Source organism: Somniosus microcephalus, unplaced genomic scaffold (genome assembly GCF_052327205.1).
Source record: "Somniosus microcephalus isolate GS21.2 unplaced genomic scaffold, FLI_Smic_1.0 unresolved_chr7, whole genome shotgun sequence".
Classification (NCBI taxonomy): Eukaryota; Metazoa; Chordata; class Chondrichthyes; order Squaliformes; family Somniosidae; genus Somniosus; species Somniosus microcephalus.
Window position 1 is genome coordinate 29024602 of NW_028225185.1, and position 24949 is coordinate 29049550.

Here is a 24949-nt window from a genome sequence, read left to right on the forward strand (position 1 = left end):
AAACACTCCCAGGGCAGGTACAGCACGGGGTTAGATACAGAGTAAAGCTCCCTCTACACTGTCCCATCAAACACTCCCGGGGCAGGTACAGCACGGGTTAGATACAGAGTAAAGCTCCCTCTACACTGTCCCATCAAACACTCCCAGGACAGGTACAGCACGGGGTTAGATACCGAGTAAAGCTCCCTCTACACTGTCCCATCAAACACTCCCAGGGCAGGTACAGCACGGGTTAGATACAGAGTAAAGCTCCCTCGACACTGTCCCCATCAAACACTCCCAGGGCAGGTACAGCACGGTTTAGATACAGAGTAAAGCTCCCTCTACACTGTCCCCATCAAACACTCCCAGGGCAGGTACAGCATGGGTTAGATACAGAGTAAAGCTCCCTCTACACTGTCCCATCAAACGCTCCCAGGGCAGGTACAGCACGGGTTAGATACAGAGTAAAGCTCCCTCTACACTGTCCGATCAAACGCTCCCAGGACATGCACAGCACGGGGTTAGATACAGAGTAAAGCTCCCTCTACACTATCCCCATCAAACACTCCCAGGGCAGGTACAGCACGGGGTTAGATACAGAGTAAAGCTCCCTCTACACTGTCCCATCAAACACTCCCAGGGCAGGTACAGCACGGGTTAGATACAGAGTAAAGCTCTCTCTACACTGTCCCCATCAAACGCTCCCAGGGCAGGTACAGCACGGGTTAGATACAGAGTAAAGCTCCCTCTGCACTGTCCCCATCAAACACTCCCAGGGCAGGTACAGCACAGGGTTAGATACAGAGTAAAGCTCCCTCTACACTGTCCCAATCAAACGCTCCCAGAGCAGGTACAGCACGGGTTAGATACAGAGTAAAGCTGCCTCTACACTGTCCGATCAAACGCTCCCAGGACATGAACAGCACGGGGTTAGATACAGAGTAAAGCTCCCTCTACACTATGCCCATCAAACACTCCCAGGGCAGGTACAGCACGGGGTTAGATACAGAGTAAAGCTCCCTCCACACTGTACCATCAAACACTCCCAGGGCAGGTACAGCACGGGTTAGATACAGAGTAAAGCTCTCTCTACACTGTCCCCATCAAACGCTCCCAGGGCAGGTACAGCACGGGTTAGATACAGAGTAAAGCTCCCTCTACACAGTCCCCATCAAACACTCCCAGGGCAGGTACAGCACAAGTTAGATACAGAGTAAAGCTGCCTCTACACTGTCCCGTCAAACACTCCCAGGGCAGGTACAGCACGGGGTTAGATACAGAGTAAAGCTCCCTCTACACTGTCCCATCAAACACTCCCAGGGCAGGTACAGCACGGGTTAGATACAGAGTAAAGCTCCCTCTACACTGTCCCCATCAAACACTCCCAGGGCAAGTACAGCACGGGTTGGATACAGAGTAAAGCTCCCTCTACACTGTCCCCATCAAACACTCCCAGGGCAGGTACAGCACAGGTTAGATACAGAGTAAAGCTGCCTCGACACTGTCCCGTCAAACACTCCCAGGGCAGGTACAGCACGGGGTTAGATACAGAGTAAAGCTCCCTCTACACTTTCCCATCAAACACTCCCAGGGCAGGTACAGCACAGGTTAGATACAGAGTAAAGCTGCCTCTACACTGTCCCGTCAAACACTCCCAGGGCAGGTACAGCACGGGGTTAGATACAGAGTAAAGCTCCCTCTACACTGTCCCATCAAACACTCCCAGGGCAGGTACAGCACGGGTTAGATACAGAGTAAAGCTCCCTCTACACTGTCCCCATCAAACACTCCCAGGGCAGGTACAGCACGGGTTGGATACAGAGTAAAGCTCCCTCGACACTGTCCCCATCAAACACTCCCAGGGCAGGTACAGCACGGGGTTAGATACAGAGTAAAGCTCCCTCTACACTGTCCCATCAAACACTCCCGGGGCAGGTACAGCACGGGTTAGATACAGAGTAAAGCTCCCTCTACACTGTCCCATCAAACACTCCCAGGACAGGTACAGCACGGGTTAGATACAGAGTAAAGCTCCCTCTACACTGTCCCCATCAAACACTCCCAGGGCAGGTACAGCACAGGTTAGATACAGAGTAAAGCTGCCTCTACACTGTCCCGTCAAACACTCCCAGGGCAGGTACAGCACGGGGTTAGATACAGAGTAAAGCTCCCTCTACACTGTCCCATCAAACACTCCCAGGGCAGGTACAGCACGGGTTAGATACAGAGTAAAGCTCCCTCTACACTGTCCCCATCAAACACTCCCAGGGCAGGTACAGCACGGGTTGGATACAGAGTAAAGCTCCCTCTACACTGTCCCCATCAAACACTCCCAGGGCAGGTACAGCACGGGGTTAGATACAGAGTAAAGCTCCCTCTACACTATCCCATCAAACACTCCCGGGGCAGGTACAGCACGGGTTAGATACAGAGTAAAGCTCCCTCTACACTGTCCCATCAAACACTCCCAGGACAGGTACAGCACGGGTTAGATACAGAGTAAAGCTCCCTCTACACTGTCCCCATCAAACACTCCCAGGGCAGGTACAGCACGGGTTAGATACAGAGTAAAGCTCCCTCTACACTGTCCCATCAAACACTCCCAGGGCAGGTACAGCACGGGTTAGATACAGAGTAAAGCTCCCTCTACACTGTCCCATCAAACACTCCCAGGGCAGGTACAGCACGTTAGATACAGAGTAAAGCTCCCTCTACACTGTCCCCATCAAACACTCCCAGGGCAGGTACAGCACAGGTTAGATACAGAGTAAAGCTCCCTCTACACTGTCCCATCAAACACTCCCAGGGCAGGTACAGCACGTTAGATACAGAGTAAAGCTCCCTCTACACTGTCCCCATCAAACACTCCCAGGGCAGGTACAGCACAGGTTAGATACAGAGTAAAGCTCTCTCTACACTGTCCCATCAAACACTCCCAGGACAGGTACAGCACGGGTTAGATACAGAGTAAAGCTCCCTCTACACTGTCCCATCAAACACTCCCAGGGCAGGTACAGCACGGGTTAGATACAGAGTAAAGCTCCCTCTACACTGTCCCCATCAAACACTCCCAGGGCAGGTACAGCACGGGTTAGATACAGAGTAAAGCTCCCTCTACACTGTCCCCATCAAACACTCCCAGGGCAGGTACAGCACGGGTTAGATACAGAGTAAAGCTCCCTCTACACTGTCCCATCAAACACTCCCAGGGCAGGTACAGCACGGGGTTAGATACAGAGTAAAGCTCCCTCTACACTGTCCCATCAAACACTCCCAGGGCAGGTACAGCACGGGGTTAGATACAGAGTAAAGCTCCCTCTACACTGTCCCATCAAACACTCCCAGGGCAGGTACAGCACGGGTTAGATACAGAGTAAAGCTCCCTCTACACTGTCCCATCAAACACTCCCAGGGCAGGTGCAGCACGGGGTTAGATACAGAGTAAAGCTCCCTCTACACTGTCCCATCAAACACTCCCAGGGCAGGTACAGCACAGGGTTAGATACAGAGTAAAGCTCTCTCTACACTGTCCCATCAAACACTCCCATGGCAGGTACAGCACAGGGTTAGATACAGAGTAAAGCTCTCTCTACACTGTCCCATCAAACACTCCCATGGCAGGTACAGCACGGGGTTAGATACAGAGTAAAGCTCCCTCTACACTGTCCCATCAAACACACCCAGGGCAGGTACAGCACGGGTTAGATACAGAGTAAAGCTCCCTCTACACTGTCCCATCAAACACTCCCAGGACAGGTACAGCACGGGTTAGATACAGAGTAAAGCTCCCTCTACACTGTCCCATCAAACACTCCCAGGGCAGGCACAGCACGGGTTAGATACAGAGTAAAGCTCCCTCTACACTGTCCCATCAAACAGTCCCAGGGCAGGTACAGCATGGGTTAGATACAGAGTAAAGCTCCCTCTACACTGTCCCCATCAGACACTCCCAGGGCAGGTACAGCACAGGTTAGATACAGAGTAAAGCTCCCTCGACACTGCCCCATCAAATACTCCCAGGACAGGTACAGCACGGGTTAGAGACAGAGAAAAGCTCCCTCTACACTGTCCCATCAAACACTCCCAGGGCAGGTACAGCACGGGTTAGATACAGAGTAAAGCTCCCTCTACACTGTCCCCATCAAACACTCCCAGGGCAGGTACAGCACGGGTTAGATACAGAGTAAAGCTCCCTCTACACTGTCCCATCAAACACTCCCAGGGCAGGTACAGCACGGGGTTAGATACAGAGTAAAGCTCCCTCTACACTGTCCCATCAAACACTCCCAGGGCAGGTACAGCACGGGGTTAGATACAGAGTAAAGCTCCCTCTACACTGTCCCATCAAACACTCCCAGGGCAGGTACAGCACGGGGTTAGATACAGAGTAAAGCTCCCTCTACACTGTCCCATCAAACACTTCCAGGGCAGGTACAGCACGGGTTAGATACAGAGTAAAGCTCCCTCTACACTGTCCCCATCAAACACTCCCAGGGCAAGTACAGCACGGGTTGGATACAGAGTAAAGCTCCCTCTACACTGTCCCCATCAAACACTCCCAGGGCAGGTACAGCACAGGTTAGATACAGAGTAAAGCTGCCTCGACACTGTCCCGTCAAACACTCCCAGGGCAGGTACAGCACGGGGTTAGATACAGAGTAAAGCTCCCTCTACACTTTCCCATCAAACACTCCCAGGGCAGGTACAGCACAGGTTAGATACAGAGTAAAGCTGCCTCTACACTGTCCCGTCAAACACTCCCAGGGCAGGTACAGCACGGGGTTAGATACAGAGTAAAGCTCCCTCTACACTGTCCCATCAAACACTCCCAGGGCAGGTACAGCACGGGTTAGATACAGAGTAAAGCTCCCTCTACACTGTCCCCATCAAACACTCCCAGGGCAGGTACAGCACGGGTTGGATACAGAGTAAAGCTCCCTCGACACTGTCCCCATCAAACACTCCCAGGGCAGGTACAGCACGGGGTTAGATACAGAGTAAAGCTCCCTCTACACTGTCCCATCAAACACTCCCGGGGCAGGTACAGCACGGGTTAGATACAGAGTAAAGCTCCCTCTACACTGTCCCATCAAACACTCCCAGGACAGGTACAGCACGGGTTAGATACAGAGTAAAGCTCCCTCTACACTGTCCCCATCAAACACTCCCAGGGCAGGTACAGCACAGGTTAGATACAGAGTAAAGCTGCCTCTACACTGTCCCGTCAAACACTCCCAGGGCAGGTACAGCACGGGGTTAGATACAGAGTAAAGCTCCCTCTACACTGTCCCATCAAACACTCCCAGGGCAGGTACAGCACGGGTTAGATACAGAGTAAAGCTCCCTCTACACTGTCCCCATCAAACACTCCCAGGGCAGGTACAGCACGGGTTGGATACAGAGTAAAGCTCCCTCTACACTGTCCCCATCAAACACTCCCAGGGCAGGTACAGCACGGGGTTAGATACAGAGTAAAGCTCCCTCTACACTATCCCATCAAACACTCCCGGGGCAGGTACAGCACGGGTTAGATACAGAGTAAAGCTCCCTCTACACTGTCCCATCAAACACTCCCAGGACAGGTACAGCACGGGTTAGATACAGAGTAAAGCTCCCTCTACACTGTCCCCATCAAACACTCCCAGGGCAGGTACAGCACGGGTTAGATACAGAGTAAAGCTCCCTCTACACTGTCCCATCAAACACTCCCAGGGCAGGTACAGCACGGGTTAGATACAGAGTAAAGCTCCCTCTACACTGTCCCATCAAACACTCCCAGGGCAGGTACAGCACGTTAGATACAGAGTAAAGCTCCCTCTACACTGTCCCCATCAAACACTCCCAGGGCAGGTACAGCACAGGTTAGATACAGAGTAAAGCTCCCTCTACACTGTCCCATCAAACACTCCCAGGGCAGGTACAGCACGTTAGATACAGAGTAAAGCTCCCTCTACACTGTCCCCATCAAACACTCCCAGGGCAGGTACAGCACAGGTTAGATACAGAGTAAAGCTCTCTCTACACTGTCCCATCAAACACTCCCAGGACAGGTACAGCACGGGTTAGATACAGAGTAAAGCTCCCTCTACACTGTCCCATCAAACACTCCCAGGGCAGGTACAGCACGGGTTAGATACAGAGTAAAGCTCCCTCTACACTGTCCCCATCAAACACTCCCAGGGCAGGTACAGCACGGGTTAGATACAGAGTAAAGCTCCCTCTACACTGTCCCCATCAAACACTCCCAGGGCAGGTACAGCACGGGTTAGATACAGAGTAAAGCTCCCTCTACACTGTCCCATCAAACACTCCCAGGGCAGGTACAGCACGGGGTTAGATACAGAGTAAAGCTCCCTCTACACTGTCCCATCAAACACTCCCAGGGCAGGTACAGCACGGGGTTAGATACAGAGTAAAGCTCCCTCTACACTGTCCCATCAAACACTCCCAGGGCAGGTACAGCACGGGTTAGATACAGAGTAAAGCTCCCTCTACACTGTCCCATCAAACACTCCCAGGGCAGGTGCAGCACGGGGTTAGATACAGAGTAAAGCTCCCTCTACACTGTCCCATCAAACACTCCCAGGGCAGGTACAGCACAGGGTTAGATACAGAGTAAAGCTCTCTCTACACTGTCCCATCAAACACTCCCATGGCAGGTACAGCACAGGGTTAGATACAGAGTAAAGCTCTCTCTACACTGTCCCATCAAACACTCCCATGGCAGGTACAGCACGGGGTTAGATACAGAGTAAAGCTCCCTCTACACTGTCCCATCAAACACACCCAGGGCAGGTACAGCACGGGTTAGATACAGAGTAAAGCTCCCTCTACACTGTCCCATCAAACACTCCCAGGACAGGTACAGCACGGGTTAGATACAGAGTAAAGCTCCCTCTACACTGTCCCATCAAACACTCCCAGGGCAGGCACAGCACGGGTTAGATACAGAGTAAAGCTCCCTCTACACTGTCCCATCAAACAGTCCCAGGGCAGGTACAGCATGGGTTAGATACAGAGTAAAGCTCCCTCTACACTGTCCCCATCAGACACTCCCAGGGCAGGTACAGCACAGGTTAGATACAGAGTAAAGCTCCCTCGACACTGCCCCATCAAATACTCCCAGGACAGGTACAGCACGGGTTAGAGACAGAGAAAAGCTCCCTCTACACTGTCCCATCAAACACTCCCAGGGCAGGTACAGCACAAGTTAGATACAGAGTAAAGCTCCCTCTACACTGTCCCCATCAAACACTCCCAGGGCAGGTACAGCACGGGTTAGATACAGAGTAAAGCTCCCTCTACACTGTCCCATCAAACACTCCCAGGGCAGGTACAGCACGGGGTTAGATACAGAGTAAAGCTCCCTCTACACTGTCCCATCAAACACTCCCAGGGCAGGTACAGCACGGGGTTAGATACAGAGTAAAGCTCCCTCTACACTGTCCCATCAAACACTCCCAGGGCAGGTACAGCACGGGGTTAGATACAGAGTAAAGCTCCCTCTACACTGTCCCATCAAACACTCCCAGGGCAGGTACAGCACGGGGTTAGATACAGAGTAAAGCTCCCTCGACACTGTCCCATCAAACACTCCCAGGGCAGGTACAGCACGGGTTAGATACAGAGTCAAGCTCCCTCTACACTGTCCCATTAAACACTCCCAGGGCAGGTACAGCACGGGTTAGATACAGAGTAAAGCTCCCTCTACACTGTCCCATCAAACACTCCCAGGACAGGTACAGCACGGGTTAGATACAGAGTAAAGCTCCCTCTACACTGTCCCCATCAAACACTCCCAGGGCAGGTACAGCACGGGGTTAGATACAGAGTAAAGCTTCCTCGACACTGTCCCATCAAACACTCCCAGGGCAGGTACAGCACGGGTTAGATACAGAGTAAAGCTCCCTCTACACTGTCCCATCAAACACTCCCAGGGCAGGTACAGCACGGGTTAGATACAGAGTAAAGCTCCCTCTGCACTGTCCCCATCAAACACTCCCAGGGCAGGTGCAGCACGGGTTAGATACAGAGTAAAGCTCCCTCTACACTGTCCCATCAAACACTCCCAGGGCAGGTTCAGCACGGGGTTAGATACAGAGTAAAGCTCCCTCTACACTGTCCCATCAAACACTCCCAGGGCAGGTACAGCACGGGTTAGATAGAGTAAAGCTCCCTCTACACTGTCCCATCAAACACTCCCAGGGCAGGTACAGCACGGGTTAGATACAGAGTAAAGCTCCCTCTACACTGTCCCATCAAACAGTCCCAGGACAGGTACAGCACGGGGTTAGATACAGAGTAAAGCTCCCTCTACACTGTCCCATCAAACACTCCCAGGGCAGGTACAGCACGGGTTAGATACAGAGTAAAGCTCCCTCGACACTGTCCCCATCAAACACTCCCAGGGCAGGTACAGCACGGTTTAGATACAGAGTAAAGCTCCCTCTACACTGTCCCCATCAAACACTCCCAGGGCAGGTACAGCATGGGTTAGATACAGAGTAAAGCTCCCTCTACACTGTCCCATCAAACGCTCCCAGGGCAGGTACAGCACGGGTTAGATACAGAGTAAAGCTCCCTCTACACTGTCCGATCAAACGCTCCCAGGACATGCACAGCACGGGGTTAGATACAGAGTAAAGCTCCCTCTACACTATCCCCATCAAACACTCCCAGGGCAGGTACAGCACGGGGTTAGATACAGAGTAAAGCTCCCTCTACACTGTCCCATCAAACACTCCCAGGGCAGGTACAGCACGGGTTAGATACAGAGTAAAGCTCTCTCTACACTGTCCCCATCAAACGCTCCCAGGGCAGGTACAGCACGGGTTAGATACAGAGTAAAGCTCCCTCTACACTGTCCCCATCAAACACTCCCAGGGCAGGTACAGCACAGGGTTAGATACAGAGTAAAGCTCCCTCTACACTGTCCCCATCAAACGCTCCCAGAGCAGGTACAGCACGGGTTAGATACAGAGTAAAGCTGCCTCTACACTGTCCGATCAAACGCTCCCAGGACATGTACAGCACGGGGTTAGATACAGAGTAAAGCTCCCTCTACACTATGCCCATCAAACACTCCCAGGGCAGGTACAGCACGGGGTTAGATACAGAGTAAAGCTCCCTCCACACTGTCCCATCAAACACTCCCAGGGCAGGTACAGCACGGGTTAGATACAGAGTAAAGCTCCCTCTACAGTGTCCCCATCAAACGCTCCCAGGGCAGGTACAGCACGGGTTAGATACAGAGTAAAGCTCCCTCTACACAGTCCCCATCAAACACTCCCAGGGCAGGTACAGCACAAGTTAGATACAGAGTAAAGCTGCCTCCACACTGTCCCGTCAAACACTCCCAGGGCAGGAACAGCGCGGGGTTAGATACAGAGTAAAGCTCCCTCTACACTGTCCCATCAAACACTCCCAGGGCAGGTACAGCACGGGTTAGATACAGAGTAAAGCTCCCTCTGCACTGTCCCCATCAAACACTCCCAGGGCAAGTACAGCACGGGTTGGATACAGAGTAAAGCTCCCTCTACACTGTCCCCATCAAACACTCCCAGGGCAGGTACAGCACAGGTTAGATACAGAGTAAAGCTGCCTCGACACTGTCCCGTCAAACACTCCCAGGGCAGGTACAGCACGGGGTTAGATACAGAGTAAAGCTCCCTCTACACTGTCCCATCAAACACTCCCAGGGCAGGTACAGCGCAGGTTAGATACAGAGTAAAGCTGCCTCTACACTGTCCCGTCAAACACTCCCAGGGCAGGTACAGCACGGGGTTAGATACAGAGTTAAGCTCCCTCTACACTGTCCCATCAAACACTCCCAGGGCAGGTACAGCACGGGTTAGATACAGAGTAAAGCTCCCTCTACACTGTCCCCATCAAACACTCCCAGGGCAGGTACAGCACGGGTTGGATACAGAGTAAAGCTCCCTCTACACTGTCCCCATCAAACACTCCCAGGGCAGGTACAGCACGGGGTTAGATACAGAGTAAAGCTCCCTCTACACTGTCCCATCAAACACTCCCGGGGCAGGTACAGCACGGGTTAGATACAGAGTAAAGCTCCCTCTACACTGTCCCATCAAACACTCCCAGGACAGGTACAGCACGGGTTAGATACAGAGTAAAGCTCCCTCTACACTGTCCCCATCAAACACTCCCAGGGCAGGTACAGCACAGGTTAGATACAGAGTAAAGCTGCCTCTACACTGTCCCGTCAAACACTCCCAGGGCAGGTACAGCACGGGGTTAGATACAGAGTAAAGCTCCCTCTACACTGTCCCATCAAACACTCCCAGGGCAGGTACAGCACGGGTTAGATACAGAGTAAAGCTCCCTCTACACTGTCCCCATCAAACACTCCCAGGGCAGGTACAGCACGGGTTGGATACAGAGTAAAGCTCCCTCTACACTGTCCCCATCAAACACTCCCAGGGCAGGTACAGCACGGGGTTAGATACAGAGTAAAGCTCCCTCTACACTGTCCCATCAAACACTCCCGGGGCAGGTACAGCACGGGTTAGATACAGAGTAAAGCTCCCTCTACACTGTCCCATCAAACACTCCCAGGACAGGTACAGCACGGGGTTAGATACCGAGTAAAGCTCCCTCTACACTGTCCCATCAAACACTCCCAGGGCAGGTACAGCACGGGTTAGATACAGAGTAAAGCTCCCTCTACACTGTCCCCATCAAACACTCCCAGGGCAGGTACAGCATGGGTTAGATACAGAGTAAAGCTCCCTCTACACTGTCCCATCAAACGCTCCCAGGGCAGGTACAGCACGGGTTAGATACAGAGTAAAGCTCCCTCTACACTGTCCGATCAAACGCTCCCAGGACATGCACAGCACGGGGTTAGATACAGAGTAAAGCTCCCTCTACACTATCCCCATCAAACACTCCCAGGGCAGGTACAGCACGGGGTTAGATACAGAGTAAAGCTCCCTCTACACTGTCCCATCAAACACTCCCAGGGCAGGTACAGCACGGGTTAGATACAGAGTAAAGCTCTCTCTACACTGTCCCCATCAAACGCTCCCAGGGCAGGTACAGCACGGCTTAGATACAGAGTAAAGCTCCCTCTACACTGTCCGATCAAACGCTCCCAGGACATGCACAGCACGGGGTTAGATACAGAGTAAAGCTCCCTCTACACTGTCCCCATCAAACACTCCCAGGGCAGGTACAGCACAGGTTAGATACAGAGTAAAGCTCCCTCTACACTGTCCCATCAAACACTCCCAGGGCAGGTACAGCACGTTAGATACAGAGTAAAGCTCCCTCTACACTGTCCCCATCAAACACTCCCAGGGCAGGTACAGCACAGGTTAGATACAGAGTAAAGCTCTCTCTACACTGTCCCATCAAACACTCCCAGGACAGGTACAGCACGGGTTAGATACAGAGTAAAGCTCCCTCTACACTGTCCCATCAAACACTCCCAGGGCAGGTACAGCACGGGTTAGATACAGAGTAATGCTCCCTCTACACTGTCCCCATCAAACACTCCCAGGGCAGGTACAGCACGGGTTAGATACAGAGTAAAGCTCCCTCTACACTGTCCCCATCAAACACTCCCAGGGCAGGTACAGCACGGGTTAGATACAGAGTAAAGCTCCCTCTACACTGTCCCATCAAACACTCCCAGGGCAGGTACAGCACGGGGTTAGATACAGAGTAAAGCTCCCTCTACACTGTCCCATCAAACACTCCCAGGGCAGGTACAGCACGGGGTTAGATACAGAGTAAAGCTCCCTCGACACTGTCCCATCAAACACTCCCAGGGCAGGTACAGCACGGGTTAGATACAGAGTAAAGCTCCCTCTACACTGTCCCATCAAACACTCCCAGGGCAGGTACAGCACGGGTTAGATACAGAGTAAAGCTCCCTCTACACTGTCCCATCAAACACTCCCAGGACAGGTACAGCACGGGTTAGATACAGAGTAAAGCTCCCTCTACACTGTCCCCATCAAACACTCCCAGGGCAGGTACAGCACGGGGTTAGATACAGAGTAAAGCTCCCTCGACACTGTCCCATCAAACACTCCCAGGGCAGGTACAGCACGGGTTGGATACAGAGTAAAGCTCCCTCTACACTGTCCCATCAAGCACTCCCAGGGCAGGTACAGCACAGGGTTAGATACAGAGTAAAGCTCCCTCTACACTGTCCCATCAAACACTCCCAGGGCAGGTACAGCACGGGTTAGATACAGAGTAAAGCTCCCTCTACACTGTCCCATCAAACACTCCCAGGGCAGGTACAGCACAGGGTTAGATACAGAGTAAAGCTCCCTCTACACTGTCCCCATCAAACACTCCCAGGGCAGGTACAGCACGCGTTAGATACAGAGTAAAGCTCCCTCTACACTGTCCCCATCAAACACTCCCAGGGCAGGTACAGCATGGGTTAGATATAGAGTAAAGCTCCCTCTACACTGTCCCCATCAAATACTCCCAGGGCAGGTACAGCACGGGTTAGATGCAGAGTAAAGCTCCCTCTACACTGTCCCCATCAAACACTCCCAGGGCAGGTACAGCACAGGGTTAGATACAGAGTAAAGCTCCCTCTACACTGTCCCATCAAACACTCCCAGGACAGGTACAGCACGGGGTTAGATACAGAGTAAAGCTCCCTCTACACTGTCCCATCAAACACTCCCAGGGCAGGTACAGCACGGGTTAGATACAGAGTAAAGCTCCCTCGACACTGTCCCCATCAAACACTCCCAGGGCAGGTACAGCACAGGGTTAGATACAGAGTAAAGCTCCCTCTACACTGTCCCATCAAACACTCCCAGGGCAGGTACAGCACGGGTTAGATACAGAGTAAAGCTCCCTCTACACTGTCCCATCAAACACTCCCAGGGCAGGTACAGCACCGGTTAGATACAGAGTAAAGCTCCCTCTACACTGTCCGATCAAACGCTCCCAGGACATGTACAGCACGGGGTTAGATACAGAGTAAAGCTCCCTCTACACTATCCCCATCAAACACTCCAGGGCAGGTACAGCACGGGGTTAGATACAGAGTAAAGCTCCCTCTACACTGTCCCATCAAACACTCCCAGGGCAGGTTCAGCACAGGTTAGATACAGAGTAAAGCTGCCTCTACACTGTCCCGTCAAACACTCCCAGGGCAGGTACAGCACGGGGTTAGATACAGAGTAAAGCTCCCTCTACACTGTCCCATCAAACACTCCCGGGGCAGGTACAGCACGGGTTAGATACAGAGTAAAGCTCCCTCTACACTGTCCCATCAAACACTCCCGGGGCAGGTTCAGCACGGGGTTAGATACAGAGTAAAGCTCCCTCTACACTGTCCCATCAAACACTCCCAGGGTAGCTACAGCACGGGTTAGATACAGAGTAAAGCTCCCTCTACACTGTCCCATCAAGCACTCCCAGGGCAGGTACAGCACGGGTTAGATACAGAGTAAAGCTCCCTCTACACTGTCCCATCAAACACTCCCAGGGCTGGTACAGCATGGGTTAGAGACAGAGTAAAGCTCCCTCTACACTGTCCCCATCAAACACTCCCAGGGCAGGTACAGCACGGGTTAGATACAGAGTAAAGCTCCCTCTCCACTATCCCATCAAGCACTCCCAGGGCAGGTACAGCACGGGGTTAGATACAGAGTAAAGCTCCCTCTACACTGTCCCATCAAACACTCCCGGGGCAGGTACAGCATGGGTTAGATACAGAGTAAAGCTCTATCTACACTGTCCCATCAAACACTCCCAGGGCAGGTACAGCACGGGGTTAGATACAGAGTAACGCTCCCTCTACACTGTCCCATCAAACACTTCCGGGGCAGGTACAGCACGGGTTAGATACAGAGTAACGCTCCCTCTACACTGTCCCCATCAAACACTCCCAGGGCAGGTACAGCACGGGTTAGATACAGAGTAAAGCTCCCTCTACACTGTCCCATCAAACACTCCCAGGGCAGGTACAGCACGGGTTAGATACAGAGTAACGCTCCCTCTACACTGTCCCCATCAAACACTCCCAGGGCAGGTGCAGCACGGGTTAGATACAGAGTAAAGCTCCCTCTGCACTTAATCTCAGAGGTCCCCTGCGTTCCAACAGTAACAGAACAATTTATCCCCTACAACAGCAATCCTTGTGGCTATTTTACCCAGACCGCTTCATGCCAACTGTGCGTCGGCGATTAATAGTATAGCAGACTGAAAAACAGAACCCTGAAAACCCTTTGCCTGATGCTTGTTTTTGGTGGGCAGGGAAGGGGGAAAATAACGGGAGAACAAGGATTGCAGGTGCGAACCCTGAGTCCCGCCACGCTCTAGTGGAAGACAGCATCGCTCTGCCAAACCCACAACAGTGGTCTATTCAACACCTGATGGGTAACTGGGTATTGATCTACCGGTGCTGTGTTCAATCTACTCCTGTAAACAGACTATTATAACGGGGCTAAAAGGGTTAAATGATGAGGACAGGTTGCATAGACTGGGCTTGTATTCCCTCAAGTATAGAACATAGGGTGCACTAATTGAGGCGTTTAAGACGATTAAAGGATTCAATCGGCTAGATAAGAACATCAGAATTAGGAGCAGGAATCGGCCATTCAGCCCATCGAGCCTGCTCCGCCATTTAATGAGATCAGGGCTGATCATCCAAATTCAGTCCCCTGTCCCTGCCTTCTCCCCATATCCCTTGATCCCTTTAGCCCTAAGAAATATATCCAACTCCTTCTTGAATATATTTAATGAATTGGCCTCAACTGCCTTGTGTGGTAGAGAATTCCACAGGTTCACCACTCTCTGGGTGAAGAAATTCCTCCTCATCTCTGTCCTAAATGGCTTACCCCTTATCCTTAGACTGTGACCCCTGGTTCTGGACTCCCCCGCCATCGGGAACATCCTTCCTGCATCTAGTCTGTCTAGTCCTGTTAGAATTTTATAAGTTTCAATGAGATCCCCTCTCATTCTTCTAAACTCCAGCGAGTATAAGCCCAATCAACCCAATCTCTCCTCATACGTCATTCCTGCCATCCCAGGTATCAGTCTGGTGAATCTTCGCTGCACTCTCTCCATGGCAAGAACATCCTTCCTCAGATAAGGCGACCAAAACTGCACACAATACTCTAGGTGTGGTCTCACCATTTAATCACTCTTCCCTTCCACCCGATCACAGACCTTTCCCTTTTGATCTTTTCCTCCCCCCTCCCTTTCCCTGCCGCTGTATTTGCCTAAAACCCGTTACATCTCGAACATTTCACAGTTCTGAGGAAGGGTCATCGAGCTGAAACGTTAACTCTTGTTTCTCTCTCTCCACAGATGCTGCCTGACCGGCGGAGTATTCCTGGCACTTTCTGTTTATATTTCAGTCCTGATCGAATTGAATGGTGGAACATGGCTCGAGGGGCCGAACGGCCTCCGCCTGTCCTTGTTGAGCGTTTCGGAGCACACTGATCCAGCCGTCGGTAGAGAGACCGCAGAGATTTGAGTTTCCTGTTCCAGATAGACTTTACTTCTGCAAACTGCCTCCAAATTCTTCCTCTACCGCGCCCACCTCCCCCCACACCTTCATTTTTATAAGGTCATAAATTAAACCTGAAAAAGTACTTGGAAATTTATTTCAAATCTAAAACAACAAAGAAAAGGCTGCAAAACTGTACCACGTTACACACACCAATTAAAGTGTGTAACTTGCACACTAGAGTGTGACGCACGCTGTGATTTTAAATAGAAAGACAGACTCGCGTCTCTCCAGTGCCTTTCACGACCACCGGACGTCCCAAAGCCCTTCACAGCCAATGAAGGACTTTTTTCGAAGTGTGGTCACTGTTGTAATGTGGGAAACGTGGCAGTCAATTTGCGCACAGCAAGCTCCCACAAACAGCAATGTGATAAATGACCAGATCATCTGTTTTAGTGATGTTGGTTGAGGGATAAATATTGGCCCCAGGACACCGGGGAGAACTCCCCCCTGCTCTTCTTCGAAAGAGTGCCATGGGATCTTTTACGTCCACCCAAGAGAGGACAGACGGGGGCCTCGGTTTAACGTCTCATCCCGAAAGACGGCAGCTCCGACAGTGCAGCGCTCCCTTAGTACCGTCCCTGACAGTGCGGAGCACCCTCAGTACTGCCCCTCCGACAGTGCGGCGCGCCCTCAGTACCGCCCCTGACAGTGCGGCGCTCCCTCAGTACCGCCCCTCCGACAGTGCGGCGCTCCCTTAGTACCGCCCCGCCGACAGTGCGGCGCTCCCTCAGTACTGCCCCTCCGACAGTGCGGCGCTCCCTCAGTACCGCCCCTGACAGTGCGGAGCACCCTCAGCACTGCCCCTCCGACAGTGCGGCGCTCCCTCAGTACCGCCCCTCCGACAGTGCGGCACTCCCTCAGTACTGCCCCTCCGACAGTGCGGCGCTCCCTCAGTACTGCCCCTCCGACAGTGCGGCGCTCCCTCAGTACCGCCCCTCTGACAGTGCGGCGCTCCCTCAGTACCGCCCCTCCGACAGTGCGGAGCACCCTCAGTACCACCCCTCCGACAGTGCGGCGCTCCCTCAGTACTGCCCCTTCGACAGTGCGGCGCTCCCTCAGTGCCGCCCCTCCGACAGTGCGGCACTCCCTCAGTACCGTCCCTCCGACAGTGCGGCGCTCCCTCAGTACCGCCCCTCTGACAGTGCGGCGCTCCCTCAGTACCGCCCCTCCGACAGTGCGGAGCACCCTCAGTACCACCCCTCCGACAGTGCGGCGCTCCCTCAGTACTGCCCCTTCGACAGTGCGGCGCTCCCTCAGTGCCGCCCCTCCGACAGTGCGGCGCTCCCTCAGCACTGGGAGTGTCAGCCTAGCTTTGTGTGCTCAAGTCCCTGGATATAAATAGGCAAAAAAATAATAAAAATTGAAGGAGGACCAGGAAATCTCCTGTTGGTCAACCAGTGCAACAGTTCTGAACCCTGGCGGACCAGCACGAGGTCTACAGGCCTCTGTTCATCGGCGGCTAGCCACCTCCTTCCCCTGCCTGCTGTGTATACACTACCTTTACGGGGTGACGATCTTTCGAATAAGGCGGCCGGGTGCAGTAACTTTTCCGCCCATCTTTTAAGTTTGATTGTCCAGGACTTCCTACCCATAGCACTTTTGACATTTGAGCTTGCATTATGACTAGAATAAGATAGGCCATGATATCCACCTCCAGTCTGGTGCGGAGTTACTCCCGCTTGCGGCTGACACGCCTGGGTCCCGGGGTCTGAAGGCTCGGAGATGCTCTTCTCCAGCTGCTGTAAAGGTTGCTGAGGAGGCAAGAGCAAAGGGTGGTTAGAAAACGGCCGCGGACCTTGAACCATGGGCGCCCTGCCGCGGTCGCCAAGTTCTAAGGATAAGGGGTAAGCCATTTAGGACAGAGATGAGGAGGAATTTCTTCACCCAGAGAGTGGTGAACCTGTGGAATTCTCTACCACAGAAGGCAGTGGAGGCCAATTCATTAAATATATTCAAGAAGGAGTTGGATATATTTCTTAAGGCTAAAGGGATCAAGGGATATGGAGAGAAGGCAGGGACAGGGTACTGAGTGTGGATGATCAGCCATGATCTCATTAAATGGCGGAGCAGGCTCGAGGGGCCGAATGGCCGACTCCTGCTCCTATCTTCTATGTTTCTATGAGTTAACATCCGCAAGGGGAGGACAGCCGATATCTGGGGGGAAAACAAATTCGGGATGAAGAGGGAAGGTCACCCCAGAAACGTCTCGTTCAACTCTGGTCACGGCACAGTTAGGCCAGCAGCTTTGGAGAAAGTCACAGGAAGGAAAACTCAATTATTTCCCCTCTACGCCAAACCCAAAAGCGCTGCGGGAAATGAAAGGCCAAAGCGAGCCGCGCTTGGCCAGGGAAGGCCCCCCACCCTGGTTCCATCCCCGGTCTGCGCCGTGTTAAGCCGGGGCAGCGGCAGCGGCGCGACAACTGGCTCCATTCGGCGCCTTGGGCTAGAGCGAGGTAAAAGAATCAGCCAGTGGGCTCCTGCGCCTGATCGCTATCCAGCGACCACCTGCTGGAAAGGTGGCGGGATCAGGCGAGAAGAGGCCACGATGCACCCCACGGCCGAAGAGCCCGCCCCCGATCAGGGTTTGGGTTCACACGTCAAGAGGGATTGACGTAAGAAAACTACTAGGCACTTGGTCGGAGTATTAAACAAGGCTTTAATCAACTGTTTTACAACATGGCGGTCTAGTTGTGTCCTTCACTAGTTCCTGTTAAGGAATGTCCTGCGCAAGCTGGGCCCGTGCCCGAGTATTTATACTCTCCCTGGACAGCGCCACCAGCAGGCCCACTATTATTTAATAAGTCATTTTCACATGAATGACAAGATTCATGTCAGGGGGTATGGTAGTACAGTGGTTCTGTTACCGGACTAGTAATCCAGAGGCCTGGACTAATGATCCCGAGGCGCAAGTTCAAATCCCACCACGGCAGCTGGGGAATTTACATTCACGTTCATTCAATAAATCTGGAATTAAAAAATCAGTAATGGGTGACCATGAAACTACCGGATTGTCGTAAAAACCCATCTGGTTCACTAATGCCCTTTAGGGAAGGAAATCTACCGTCCTGACCCGGTCTGGCCGGTATGTGACTCCAGACCCACAGCAATGTGTGGTTGACTCTTAATTGCCCTCTGAAATGGCCGAGCGAGCCACTCAGTTGCACCAAACTGCTACGACACACCTCAGGGACTGCAGCGGCTCAAGAAGGCGGCACACCACCACCTTCTCAAGGGCAATTAGGGATAGGCAATAAATGCTGGCCTTCCCAGCAACGCCCACATCCCGTGAATGAATTTTTAAAAAAAAGAACGGAAGAGAGGCAAGGTCGCAGAGGGCGGACGGAGCCTCACTCCAGCGAGAGTCGGTACAGGACAGGATACAGACGAAGATCGACTCGAGAACGATTCAGCGGCCGCTCCACTCACCTTCTCCACCAGAGCAGTGGACGAACACGTGACGAACGCGGCACCCGGGTCCTTGACGGCCGCGCCCGCGGGCGGGGTCGACGCCAGCTCGTGCGGCGGGCAGTGAAGGGTCTGCTCCTCCGATTCCGAGGGTTCCCGATGGGGCGGGGGTGTCTCCGGGTCTGGCGTGGCGGCCTCGGGGGTCTCCTCCGCCGCCGGCGTTTCACTGGAGGACGCCGAGCGGGGCGAGTCGGCGCCCGGCGGGACGGGCTCGCGCGGGCCCTCGGGCTGCCCCCCGTGCTCCTGGTACAGCAGCGTGCGGAGCTTCTCGTCCAGGGTCTTGATGCGGTTGTCGGCGAAGTCCACCTTGGGGGGCCCCTCGCTGTCCGACTCGGGCACGGAGGACGGCTGCGCAGCGCTCTGCTGGGGCGACTGCGCCTGGAGGCTGGCGGGGGGGCCGTGACCCTCCAGCGGGAGGGCGCAGGACGACGGCGAGGGTTCAGGAGCTGCCTCGGGCGGTGGCGGGGGTTTGGCAGCCTGTCGGAGGTCGAGGGGCGCAGAGCCGGGCTGGGAGGCCAGGGTTGCTGGCGGACGGGATAACCCGCTTGGGTCGGTTGCGGCGCATTCGTCGCAGCAGGAGGACGTGGTCGAGGAGCTGCAGAACGTCAAGCTGCAGGAGGGTGTCGCGGGCTGGTCAGGCTGAGCCGGGGCAGTAATTGAACAGTCGAGTGGGATTTGATTGACGTCTTCCAAAGAGTTTGAGGTTGTCAAATGGATCATTTCTTGGCTTTGGTGTTCTGCATCTGTGAAGATCACCAGAGAAAGCAGAATTAAATTCAGGACAACTGGGGTCAGATTCCATCCATTCAACTCAGGAACCTGCATTCAAATCCAGCCCAGATGTAGGGGCAGGAATTCTCTTCAGCTGGCAAGGTCTTGTGTGAAATGAGACTGGGGTCTGTCTAAATCTACGTCCAGATGGGTATCAGCCCGCAGCCAAAAAGCTGCCACTAATTCAGCATCTTTTGGCCACAGACTGGCTGGTGCGAGAATTGGAAAATCTTTACACTGGTGCATCAAGGGCTACCCGCCTGAGGCTGGAGTTGAGGCAAATTGCTGTACCTGCCCTGGGAGTGTTTGATGGGACAGTGTAGAGGGAGCTTTACTCTGTATCTAACCCGTGCTGTACCTGCCCTGGGAGTGTTTGATGGGGACAGTGTAGAGGGAGCTTTCCTCTGTATCTAACCCGTGCTGTACCTGCCCTGGGAGTGTTTGATGGGGACAGTGTAGAGGGAGCTTTACTCTGTATCTAACCCGTGCTGTGCCTGCCCTGGGAGTGTTTGATGGGACAGTGTAGAGGGAGCTTTACTCTGTATCTAACCCGTGCTGTACCTGCCCTGGGAGTGTTTGATGGGACAGTGTAGAGGGAGCTTTACTCTGTATCTAACCCGTGCTGTGCCTGCCCTGGGAGTGTTTGATGGGACAGTGTAGAGGGAGCTTTACTCTGTATCTAACCCGTGCTGTACCTGCCCTGGGAGTGTTTGATGGGGACAGTGTAGAGGGAGCTTTACTCTGTATCTAACCCGTGCTGTACCTGCCCTGGGAGTGTTTGATGGGACAGTGTAGAGGGAGCTTTACTCTGTATCTAACCCGTGCTGTACCTACCCTGGGAGTGTTTGATGGGGGCAGTGTAGAGGGAGCTTTACTCTGTATCTAACCCGTGCTGTACCTGCCCTGGGAGTGTTTGATGGGACAGTGTAGAGGGAGCTTTACTCTGTATCTCACCCCATGCTGTACCTGCCCTGGGAGTGTTTGATGGGGGCAGTGTAGAGGGAGCTTTACTCTGTATCTAACCCGTGCTGTACCTGCCCTGGGAGTGTTTGATGGGACAGTGTAGAGGGACCTTTACTCTGTATCTAACCCGTGCTGTACCTACCCTGGGAGTGCTTGATGGGACAGTGTAGAGGGAGCTTTACTCTGTATCTAACCCGTGCTGTACCTGCCCTGGGAGTGTTTGATGGGGGCAGTGTAGAGGGAGCTTTACTCTGTATCTAACCCGTGCTGTACCTGCCCTGGAAGTGTTTGATGGGACAGTGTAGAGGGAGCTTTACTCTGTATCCAACCCCGTGCTGTACCTGCCCTGGGAGTGTTTGATGGGACAGTGTAGAGGGAGCTTTACTCTGTATCTATCCCGTGCTGTACCTGCCCTGGGAGTGTTTGATGGGGACAGTGTAGAGGGAGCTTTACTCTGTATCTAACCCGTGCTGTACCTGCCCTGGGAGTGTTTGATGCGACAGTGTAGAGGTAGCTTTACTCTGTATCTAACCCATGCTGTACCTACCCTGGGACTGTTTGGTGGGACAGTGTAGAGGGAGCTTTACTCAGTTTCTAACTCCATGCTGTACCTGCCTTGGGGGTGTTTGATGGGGACAGTGTAGAGGGAGCTTTACTCTGTATCTAACCCCGCACTATACCTGCCCTGGGAGTGTTTGATGGGACAGTGTAGAGGAAGCTTTACTCTGTATCTAACCCCGCACTGTACCTGCCCTGGGAGTGTTTGATGGGACAGTGTAGAGGGAGCTTTACTCTGTATCTAACCCGTGCTGTACCTGTCCTGGGAGTGTTTGATGGGACAGTGTAGAGGGAGCTTTACTCTGTATCTAACCCGTGCTGTACCTGCCCTGGGAGTGTTTGATGGGGACAGTGTAGAGGGAGCTTTACTCTGTATCTAACACCGTGCTGTACCTGCCCTGGGAATGTTTGATGGGACAGTGTAGATGCAGCTTTACCCTGTATCTAACCCCGTGCTGTACCTGCCCTGGGAGTGTTTGATGGGACAGTGTAGAGGGAGCTTTACTCTGTATCTAACCCGTGCTGTACCTGCCCTGGGAGTGTTTGATGGGGACAGTGTAGAGGGAGCTTTACTCTGTATCTAACCCGTGCTGTACCTGCCCTGGGAGTGTTTGATGGGACAGTGTAGAGGGAGCTTGACTCTGTATCTAACCCGTGCTGTACCTGCTCTGGGAGTGTTTGATGGGGACAGTGTAGAGGGAGCATTGCTCTGTTTCTAACCCGTGCTGTACCTGCCCTGGGAGTGTTTGATGGGACAGTGAAGAGGGAGCTTTAATCTGTATCTAACCCATGCTGTACCTGCCCTGGGAGTGTTTGATGGGGACAGTGTAGAGGGAGCTTTACTCTGTATCTAACACCGTGCTGTACCTGCCCTAGGAATGTTTGATGGGACAGTGTAGAGGGAGCTTTACTCTATCTTTTCAGGCGGAGTGGTGGACAATAGGAAGTGGGGCAGAAGTTGGAAGAGGTGAGCAAAGGATACCTGAAAGAAGTTTTGAGCGCTTTTCAAAAGGAGTGGACAGAGCACTCGTGCGGCAGAAAGGTTTAGGAAGAGAATCTCAGCGCACAAGGACATGAGCACTCTGCCGCAGGTGGTGGGGCAGGGAGGGGAAAGAGAGCACAAGGTAAACCAAAAGTTACCCGCCAATGTCACACGCAGCCATGTCACCCCATCACACACACACACAAACTTAGAAGAGGGGGCCCAACAATCCCGGTACCAGCTCACTGCAAGAGTTATCCACTTCGCCCCATTACTTTTGCCCTCTCCCCTTTGGGCCCATTGGGCAGAAGTCGGCTCGGTGATAGAGTTATCCACTTAGTCCCGTTTCAAATATTCATCCACTTCCTTTTTACAAGCCATCACGGATTCTGCGTCTGTTCAAGGTAGGGCATTCCATTTCCCGACAGCCCTCTAAGTATAAAAACATCTCTGCTGACCTCTCTCTTCCTGCTTTCAGTGCCAACCGTAAATTTGTGACCTCTAGCTACCAACTGACCTACAGTTCCCCCCCGCACCCCGAAACCGAGCGAAATCCGCAGCCCCTCCATCAGTCTGAAATTAATACACTTGAGCTCATCCGGAACTCGGCTGCCCCGTGTTCTAACTCGCACCGAGTCCCGTTCACCCATCACCCCTCCTGTGCTTGCTGACATACACTGGCTCCGAGTTAATCAACGCCTCGATTTAAAAATTCTCATCCTCGTGTTCAAATCCCTCCTCGTCCCCGCCCCCACCTCTGTAACCTCCTCCAGCCCCTACAACCCTCCCTATCTCTGTAACCTCCTCCAGCCCCTACAACCCTCCCTATCTCTGTAACCTCCTCCAGCCCCTACAACCCTCCCTATCTCTGTAACTTCCTCCAGCCCCCTACAACCCTCCCTATCTCTGTAACCTCCTCCAGCCCCTACAACTCTCCCTATCTCTGTAGCCTCCTCCAGCCCCTACAACCCTCCCTATCTCTGTAACCTCCTCCAGCCCCTACAACCCTCCCTATCTCTGTAACCTGCTCCAGCCCCTACAACTCTCCCTATCTCTGTAGCCTCCTCCAGCCCCTACAACCCTCCCTATCTCTGTAACCTCCTCCAGCCCCTACAACCCTCCCTATCTCTGTAACCTCCTCCAGCTCCCTACAACCCTCCCTATCTCTGTAACCTCCTCCAGCCCCTACAACCCTCCCTATCTCTGTAACCTCCTCCAGCCCCTACAACCCTCCCTATCTCTGTAACCTCCTCCAGCCCCTACAACCCCTCCCCATCTCTGTAACCTCCTCCAGCCCCTACAACCCCTCCCCATCTCTGTAACCTCCTCCAGCCCCTACAACCCTCCCGATCTCTGTAACCTCCTCCAGCCCCTACAACCCTCCCTATCTCTGTAACCTCCTCCAGCCCCTACAACCCTCCCTATCTCTGTAACCTCCTCCAGCCCCGACAACCCCTCCCCACCTCTGTAACCTCCTCCAGCCCCTACAACCCTCCGAGATCTCCGCACTCCTCCAATTCCAGCCTCTTCAACATCCCCCGATTTCCATCGCTCCACCATTGGCGGCCGTGCCTTCAGCCGCCAGGGCCCCGAGCTCTGGAATTCCCTCCCTAAACCTCTCCGCCTCTCTCTCCTCCTTTAAGCCACTCCTTAAAACTTCCCTCTTAGACCAAGCGTTTGGTCACCGGTCCAAATGGAGGAAGTGCAGCGAAGATTCACCAGACTGATACCTGGGATGGCAGGAATGACGTATGAAGAGAGATTGGGTCGATTGGGCTTATACTTGCTGGAGTTTAGAAGAATGAGAGGGGATCTCATTGAAACTTATAAAATTCTAACAGGACTAGACAGACTGGATGCAGGAAGGATGTTCCCGATGGCGGGGGAGTCCAGGACCAGGGGTCACAGTCTAAGGATAAGGGGTAAGCCATTTAGGACAGAGATGAGGAGGAATTTCTTCACCCAGAGAGTGGTGAACCTGTGGAATCCTCTACCACACAAGGCAGTTGAGGCCAATTCATTAAATATATTCAAGAAGGAGTTAGATATATTTCTTAAGGCTAAAGGGATCAAGGGATATGGGGAGAAGGCAGGGACAGGGCACTGAATTTGGATGATCAGCCATGATCTCATTGAATGGCGGAGCAGGCTCGAGGGGCCGAATGGCCTACTCCTGCCCCTACCTTCTATGTTTCTATGTCCCTACTATCTCCTTCTGTGGCTTGGTGTCAGACTGCGAGGTGCCCTGGAACGTTTCCCGATGCTGTATAAATGGGAGCGCTTCACCAACTAAACACAACAAGCCACCCCGGGCAGAGTGGGGGATTCGAAGCGCCGTTCAACTGGGCTGACCCGGGGGTGGGGGTTTTTGCGCGCTCCTTACCGGCCTCGGGCTGGGGCTGCGGACCCGGCGGCGGGTCCGCCTGTCCGTCCACCTCGCGGCTCTTTATCTTCTGGTTGATGAAAAATCTCCAGCGGCCGACGGAGGAGGAGTGCGGGGCGACTTCACCTGAAAACACACAAGGGGGATTGCCGAGTGAAGCCAGCGAGAGAGAGACACACACACACGCACACACGATCAGCACAGAGTCACTTCATCTTCTCCCCTCTCTACCGCCCTACCTCCAATCCCCCCCACAAAGGCTGGGGCTCATCGCGGGTCAACAGCGAGCGCCCGCTCGGTCGCATGGCGGACAGAAGCCCCCTTCCGC

The 24949-nt window shown here is 53.4% G+C and overlaps 1 protein-coding gene across 1 annotated transcript in view; it reads right to left on the minus strand.

The window, feature by feature from the left end:
• The window catches only part of LOC147086696 (serine/threonine-protein kinase WNK3-like), a 173696-nt gene that overhangs the window by 19464 nt on the left and 129283 nt on the right, over positions 1-24949 (minus strand). The window contains 3 exon segments of the mRNA XM_085978844.1: positions 16998-17250; positions 18926-19707; positions 24622-24747. Coding sequence (XP_085834970.1) covers positions 16998-17250; positions 18926-19707; positions 24622-24747 — 1161 coding nt within the window.